General features: G+C 47.2%; 1 protein-coding gene and 1 pseudogene across 1 annotated transcript; both read left to right on the forward strand.

Annotated features, from left to right (window-relative positions):
- The first annotated feature begins 242 nt into the window (after positions 1-242).
- LOC125517048 lies at positions 243-2,902 on the forward strand (annotated as a pseudogene).
- A 429-nt stretch (positions 2,903-3,331) lies between these two features.
- LOC125513049 lies at positions 3,332-7,256 on the forward strand. Its single transcript, XM_048678090.1, has 3 exons — positions 3,332-5,508; positions 5,779-5,959; positions 7,078-7,256. Exon 1 carries the CDS (start codon positions 3,962-3,964, stop codon positions 5,411-5,413), a length of 1,452 nt encoding a protein of 483 aa, XP_048534047.1. The 5' UTR covers positions 3,332-3,961; the 3' UTR covers positions 5,414-5,508; positions 5,779-5,959; positions 7,078-7,256.
- The last annotated feature ends 1,322 nt before the right edge of the window (positions 7,257-8,578 follow it).

Here is an 8,578-nt window from a genome sequence, read left to right on the forward strand (position 1 = left end):
GCGAGAGAGAGAGAGAGCACGGCGGTGGGAAGCTAGCTGTGGAGGGCGTGGCGGTGGGAAGCTAGCTGTGGAGGGCGCGGCGGCGTTGAGATCCCCTTCGGCTCCGAGCTCCATGTCTTCCTCAAGCTCCTGCGCCACCTTGCGGATGCAGAGCCGGGCGCGTGTGGACATGCCTGTCTTCGTCTGTCCGCGGTGCCGGGCGGGCGTTGATCGGAGGGTTTCTCACACACCGAGGACGAGGCATGGTCACCATCCACCTGCTCGTGTGCAGCCGGTGCTGCTCACAGCTACGACTGCTTGCGCCCGTCCGCGCTCTAGCGGCCGCTGCAGCCATGGCACTCTGGTGCTCTTCCTCTCCTATGACAATGCCATGGCAGCTCGTGCTCCAGGACGAATGCAACCTGCTCGAGGAAATGTCCCAAAGAAATCTGTCTTCAGGGAGAAGAGGTTGATGATGACATGTGGGTCGCATATGTCATAACGCGATCAATCTAACGGAGTTTGACTACTGTGCCACGTCAGCGCTTACATGCGGGCCATCCTTGTCACAAAGGCGTTTAGAAGAGGTGAATCAGACACTTTTGAGACATGGTAGTTTTTAGTCAAAGGTTAGTTGAAAAGTGGTAGTTTTCGGCACAAATTTGTAAAGTGGTACTAGTTTGTAGGCACGATTGGACGAATTGTGATAGTTTTTTGTTAAATACTCCACCTAGAAAGGAACATACAGGCGATTTCCGCCGCCGCGATGTAAGCCTAGCCGCCATCTGCCACTTCATTGTTCCTTGAGATCAGATCGCCATGAAGCTCAACCGGGTTCGCCGCTGCCGCTGTGATGTAAGCCCAGCCCCTGTTGCTTGCTTGTATTCCTCCTTCTCCAATTCTTGTGCCCGAGTCATCATTGAATTTATCAACCTATATATCTGTCCAGCTGTTGAAAGTCGACAGGCTAATCAAACTGCCCGACGATATGCTGCTCAACATCCTGGAGAGGCTCGGCACGCTCGACGCCGTCAGGGCCTGCGTCATCTCCAAGCAAACGCTCAACCTACCGGCCTTGCTCTCGCAGATCGTCATCGACCTCAGCCCTTGATCTACACCGGAGGAACCACGACGTAGCCAACATGGCCGACTAGATCCTCCGCACGAGGTCTCCTCGGATCCCCATCCGCAACCTCAAGCTCAGGTTCATCATGAGAGGCGACGACCATCTCAAGATCGGCAGGGCCGTCGCCTTCGCCACGGCCACGCAGAAGGTCGACGCGGCCGAGTTCGATGTCCTGACCAAGGACATCTATTATAGGCGCACCGATGCCGATCTCCTCGACTCGGCGAATCTGTTCAACAATTTCATCGTCGAGTGTCCGGACGCGTTTGCTGGTCTCACGCGGCTGCATCTGCAGAACCTGAGGTTCGGTGAGTCGGACATACCCAACATCCTAGCCACCTGCAAGCGGCTCGAGTCGTTGCGCAAACTTCCGGTGCTGCACGTAGAGCATGCCAGACTCGTTGAGCTTATCTTCGCCTATCCAAAATTCTCAACGGTGGAGCTCGGCTGCCTACCGAAGCTTCGACGGATGACCTTGCATAGATGGATATTTGATAACCTAGACAATCCCTTGATTTTGGGCCATGTCCCTCAGCTCTCCAAGCTAACTCTGGCGCATGCATTCATTATAAACAGGACCCTCAAGCTGAGCCAGCTGCTTGTCAATGTTCCCTCAATCAGTGACCTGCACCTCGATTTTCAAAGTGAAAAGGTACTCACCACAATTATCTTTGTCTCGTTTTGTTTTTATATATGTATGATGGTAAAAAGTTGGAGTACCCTAGAAGCATTTGTTATCACAAAGTGGACAATCCACTGAAAGCATGAGTCCAAGTGTACTTGAGCCTATTTTCATTCATGGCATCGAAAGCCGGATATTAAGTTCACTTCTAATCTAACATATTTTTTGTGTGGCTAGGTTCATGATATATATGCATATGAAATATACGTTGTCTGATTGTTATATGCCAACGGTAGTAGCGTATGCATCACTTGAGATGTAATTTACAAGTGTTGTTTTATCTCTACCAGGTTTGGGTTCTACCAGAATGCCCTAAGGTGCTTGCACCTGTGCTCGGCAAACTACGGCGCGTGAATCTTAACAATCTTCCCGAGGAATGTGACATCACTTGGACAATGTTTCTTCTTGAAGCCACGCCATTCTTAGAGGAGCTTTGCATCACAGTATGAGATCATAAATGCCCAATTGGAGTCGCAAAAAAGTTACTCCCAGAAAACCGATGTGAAGTGGGAGCCATCTACTGCTGATTTCAAGCACAATAATCTTTCGAGACTAACTATCTACGGCTTCCAACCCAACGACAACTTCATGGGATACGTCAGGCGCGTCACTGAAGCTGCGGAGAACATCAGGGAGGTATCTCTACACGACAGGAAGGTGTGCTAACACTGCGTTTACAAGTTCCCTCATCTCGGGGTTCGTCCTTGGAGTTGTCCACAGACTAGCGAGGAGGTGCATTCATTCAGACTGGAGATCGCAAAGATGATCAAGGGGAGGGCGATGGCGGTGGCTTCCACTCATAAGTTCGGCCATTATGTAAGTCTCGTGTTTTGTATTGCTATTTTTTCTTTTGATCTAGGTCAATATATTGATCTATAACCCACGAGGCCACGACTAATTTCCCTCCTGGAAAATTGCAGTTAAAGAAAGCATCTGACAATGGCGACATACTAAGCAAGCTGCCCAATGACGACATCGTCGAGAGGGTGGGTACGCTTGATCTTGTAAGAACCTGTATCCTCTCAAGGCAAATGCAGAAACCGCCTCTGCACAGTCAGAATTACTATACACTCCAGCTATCGGGACTTTTCTAGAGCTGCCTCCGTGGCGACTAGCGAAATGCCGTACTAGCACTTTCCCTCTCCTGTAGCACCTAGATCTGTTCTCTATTCTTGAATCCTTCCGTTCCCAATCCTTCTCACCAATTAATCTTAGGCCACTCTCTATTCCCCATCCGAGATTCCGCCAGATCCGTGCATCCTCGCTGAGATCCGCTCAAATCAATGGAAGGTCAGCAGTTGTCTGTAATCCAAGAAGAGGAAGAAGGGGAAGAAAGAGCAGTTGGATATGCAAAGGAACAGCAAGCGGATGTGATTCCTGAGCTGGCATTGAATCTTCGAGAGATGTGCATCTCGGCACCAAGAGTTTACAGTTTGCAGGCAACACAGGTCAGTCAGGATCCACAGATTGAATCTTGCTACAATCTCTTAATTAAAGTAGCATGCACAGGAGGCTATCCAAGATCCTTATCTCAACAAGCTATTTCCCAAGTCTCTGCGCATCTTTTTATGGCTCATTTTACCTCACAAGAATCCATGATGTTTGTACTCACGCGTCAGCCGTGGACAATGGGCTCGGACAATCTCCTCATTGAGTGGATAGACCCAGCAGATGAATCCAAGACAAAGGAAGACTACAAGTTTGAGCACATCTATGTGAATGTTCGAGTTTATGGAATACCAAGAAATCACAGGTCCCTTCAGCTCCTGCAGCAAATCCTCTCTACTGTTGGAAAGCCGTCTGAATTTCATCCTTTGCAAGAAAGCATGTTGTTTGCTAGATCAGACTATATTTGGGGAACTACTAAGGTTCGTATTCAGGACTCAATTGTGGACAAAATCAGCTTGACGTTGGATGAAAAGACCACTAAAATGGCCTATCTTCATTATGAAAAGATTGGCAGAATCTGCTTGTTTTGTGGAGTAATGTTTCATACAGTTCAACACTGTCAGAAGAGAAATGACATTATTATGGCGAGGGTGAGAAGTGGAGAATCAGCAGAAGACATCCCATTTTTCAGATATGGAGAATGGATAATGGACACCAGAAAAATTCCCCTGCAGGTTACTGAAGAAGAAAGAGTTGCAAACCCCATTCTAAGTTGATTCCAAAGAATGTTTCAGGAGGACTATGGAAAAGAAAAGGGCAAAGCAGTCCGAGGGAAAGCGGATCTGATTCTTAGATTGACTCCAGCCCATTTTAATTTGGGTCAAACAGCCAGAGGGGAGTTTCTTGTGGGTCAGTCTTCTTCAGCACCTAATCCTATAATTAGAGATCAACATCTTTTAAGTACTGGCAGCACTGCTCCAACTTCCACTGCCACTACTGCTAACAAAATCGTTCAGAATAATATTGCTGAGAAGGGACAATTCACAAGTACTGGTAGCATCGAAATATACAAGTCATCTCCAGATAACAGGCCTGGACTACAGGACTTTGATATGGAGGAACTGCATTACTCAGTGGGTGAAGAAGCAACACTAATTCAACATACTCAGAATGGGCAGCGGCAGGGTCTGCAAATGTCCCATCTTCATATGCAAAATAACCCGACTATTCAGGCGCCTTCTCACTTAGGACAAGAAGGTAGACTACAGATGCCAGTTCAAAACAGAGATCCATCATTGGCTTCTAAAGAGAAACATGTTCACATTAACCAACCCTATAAACTCTCGGGCCTCATCACTAATTCTCCTTCCCGTCCCACACCCACTTCTCCAAATATCCCATCCAAAAGAACTTATCCTGCTGGTCATCTTCCACAGTTGCAGCTGCTCAAGAGAACCACCACTGATTGCGCTCGCAATATTTTGTCACAGCTAATCGAGACTGGCCAAGGAAATACAAAGAGAGGAGATGAATTACAAGATGTGATGCATGCTGAGGCTACTAGTGGTGATGGAGGGCAGGAAAAGGGGGCAGCAGTACACACTGATAGAGGACAAGAAACAGAAGACAATCATGCAAGTCATGGAGGGCCAGAGAGAGGAGAAGAAGTAGAAACTAGAAGAGGAGGAAATCTGAGACAACAGCATGTAGGTCGTCCTAGCGGGTGGGATATTCCACCCCGTGGATTTGAAGTTCTCGATGCAAATCTCCAAGGGGGTGTCTTTGGGTTTGGCTCTTCTGCAGATCGTTGTTATGGCTCATCAAGGAAAATGGGTGTGGGTTCTTCTATGCGCAGAAACAAACGCTACACCATGGAGCAATTGGGTCGCCCCTATCCCCCTCCATGCAAAAGAGTAGAGCCAGCAATGAAACCTACTGAGAGTGATCCTTCTGCAAACAGACTTCCTTGTGTTTCATCGCCAGATTCGAGCGAAGCATCCGTTAACTCTCGTGTCGAAGCTATCTCACCTAGTCACACTGTTGATTACCACCAAACGGGTTTGAATGTTAATCTGGGAGATTATAGGTCTGATACTCCAACCTCCTTAAAAGGTGATAGTGGGCCTATCTTGATGGTACATGGGGACACTGTGATTGAGTCAGAATCTCTACGTGGTGAAAATATGGAGTTGGATAGGGCAGTGGTGCCAACCCATAAGGCACCACGGGCGCCATGAAGCTTATAGCTTGGAACTGCCGAGGCAAAGGCAAGGGCCTAGGCAGTGCAAAGATGACCTACCTTGCCAACCTTATGCGCTCTACTAGTGCTCAGGTAACCTTTATTTCTGAAATTAAATCTTCCAAGACGAATAGAGCTGACCTTCTTGTATTACATGCAAAGATCTAAAAAACATTGGGCTATCAATGGTGATAGAAACACTACTTATTTCCATCATGCTGTTCTTAAAAGGAGGAGGAAAAACAGAATTGTTTCTATTAAGGATGAGAATGATAATATTCAAATTGAGCCTCATGCTATTGCCAAGACTTTCATCAATTATTTTCAGAATCTTTTTTCCTCCTCTAATGTGAGTCATGGTAGGCCTTACATGCGCACATCCTATCAGCAAGACGAAGGCGATTTTACTTATAGCATCCCAGATAAAAAAGAGATTCTGGAGACCTTAAAAGCCATGAAAAGGAATGCTTCATCGGGACCAGATGGATTCAATGTGGAGTTCTACTTAGCAGCATGGGAATGGATAGGTGATGATATAACCAAGGTAGTCAAAGACTTCTACATACAAGGCACTCTCCCTAATTGCATGAATGATACTCATATTGTTTTGATTCCCAAGAAAATTGCTCCCCTGGTCCCTCAAGATTTTAGACCAATTAGCCTTTGCAATGTGATTTACAAGATCATTGCTAAAACACTTGCAAACAGGCTTAAACCACATTTGTCTAACTATATTCATCACTCTCAACAAGCTTTCATTCCTGGTAGGAGGATTAGCAATAACATCATCATTGCTCAGGAAATTACTCATTCCTTTAATCTTAAATCTTGGAAAAATCCTGCTTTTATGGTTAAAATAGATCTTGCTAAGGCCTTTGATAGGATCGAATGGGATTTCATTGTTAAGGCGTTAACTCATAAAGGGATGCATGCTCATTTCATAAATTTAATATATGCTTGCATGGCTATTCCCACCTTCTCTGTCATCATTAACGGTCAATCTTATGGCCGCTTTCAGAGTAGTAGAGGTATCAGGCGGGGTTGTCCATTGTCCCCTTATTTGTTTGTCTTGGCCATGAATGAGCTATCAGCATCTTTGCAGGAAGCCATGTTCGCCGACCACTTATCAGGAATTACTCTGGGACCAGGATGCCCACCTATTCACTCCTTAATATTTGCTGATGATTTACTGATATGTGGATAGGCTACAGTTACAGAAGCTACTCATATGCACCAAATCCTTCAAAGGTTTTGCAACGTTTCAGGGCAAATGCCAAACTGGAGCAAGTCAGCTATTATTTTCAGCAGAAATGTAGATGACGTCAATAAGGAGGATATTAAGAGGATTTTCCCGGTGCCGGAAATTACTGACAATTCTATCTATTTAGGGCACCCATTAATTCTCCCCGATAAGGATAGATCTAGTGCCTATAACTTTGTTGCTGATAAATTTAAAGTTAAATTGACTGGTTATAAGGCTAATAAACTTTCACATGCAGCGAGATTAACTTTGATCAATTCAGTTTTTGCTTCCATACCTGTCTACTATATGTCAAATATTCTTTTCTCAAGAAAACTAGTTGCCAAACTTACTACTATCATTAGAAATTTTTGGTGGACGGGAATAAAGGAAGATCAATCCAAGAAAGCTCTTTGTTTCAGGGCATGGAAGGACATCTGCACCCCAAAAGTAGAAGGGGGTCTTGGAGTCAAGAACATCCAAGCAGTTAACAAAAGCCTAATCCTGTCGGCGGCTTGGAGAATTGCAGACGAACCACAAAGTTTCTTGTCATAGGTACTTAAATCTAAATATTTTCCTGAGACTTCTATTTGGAGAGCAAAAAGCAACATCCCAAAATCAAGTTTTTGGGCTTCAATTCTTAAGGTAAGACACATTCTTCAATCAAATTCAATCTATCAAATTCTTGATGGCAATTCCTCCATTTGGAGCACTCCTTGGTTTCCTCATTGGCAATCTATTTATGAGCACTTGAAAATACAATCGGGGCATTATGTCTATCCTTCTCAGATCAAGGATTTGTGGAACCAAAATCAAAGAACATGGAATGCTAGACTTATTTATAATCTTTTTGATCATGAGGTGTGTAACATCCCGGATATAACTTTCCCAATTTGTACTTCAACCTTTGCCGTTTCCGGCGTTAAGTTATTTTATTTTCTCGGGTTCGGGTCTTTGTCTCCGTGCGTTGTTATCGTTGTCATGCATCTCATATCATGTCATCATGTGCATTTCATTTACATACGTGTTCGTCTCATGCATTCGAGCATTTTCCCCGTAGTCCGTTTTGCATTCCGGCGCTTCGTTCTCCTCCGGTGGTCATTTCTACCTTTCTTTCGTGTGTGGGGATTAAACATTTCCGGATTGGACCGAGACTTGCCAAGCGGCCTTGGTTTACTACCGGTAGACCGCCTGTCAAGTTTCGTATCATTTGGACTTCGTTTGATGCTCCAACGGTTAACCGAGGGACCGAAAATGCCTCGTGTGTGTTGCAGCCCAACACCCCTCCAATTTGGCCCAAAACCCATCTAACTCTGCTCCATCATCTAGAGCGTTTGATCACGATCGCGTGGCCGAAAACCGCACCTCACTTGGACTCTCCTAGCTCCCTTTATGCCTATAAATAGATCCCTCCACGAAATCCCGGGTCTCCTCCTCCCCCTAACCCTAGATCTCGTCATCGCGCGCCGCGGGACGTTTTTCCTGCCGACGGACACGTCCGAACTCCGCCTCCGCCGCCACGTGGCGTCACGCCGTTGGCCGCGCCCCGCAGGACCGCATCGCCGCGCCGCCGGGCCCGGGAAGCCCAAGGCCGGCCCCCGCGGCCCATGTTCCCCCGCGCCTGCGCCCGAGCGCCCCGCCGCCTCTTCCTCGGGGCCGGTCGCCTCCGACCGCCGCGCTGCCTTCGCCGGCCATCTCCGGTCGCCGCCCGAGCCGCCGGAGCTCCTCGCCGACCTCGCCGCACCGTCCATCGCCGCCCCGCCGCGCCGATCGCCGCCGCCTTCGCCGGATCGGGACGAGAGGGAGCCGGCCTCGCCTCTCCCTCACCTCCTCGACTCCCCTCGCCGGAGCAGCCGCCGCCCTCGCCGGAGTTCTCGGTTCGCGTGCCGTGAACAATAAACCCTAAATCCGGAGGTTGATTTT

The sequence above is a fragment of the Triticum urartu genome, chromosome 6 (assembly GCF_003073215.2).
Source record: "Triticum urartu cultivar G1812 chromosome 6, Tu2.1, whole genome shotgun sequence".
In the NCBI taxonomy this organism is placed as follows: Eukaryota; Viridiplantae; Streptophyta; class Magnoliopsida; order Poales; family Poaceae; genus Triticum; species Triticum urartu.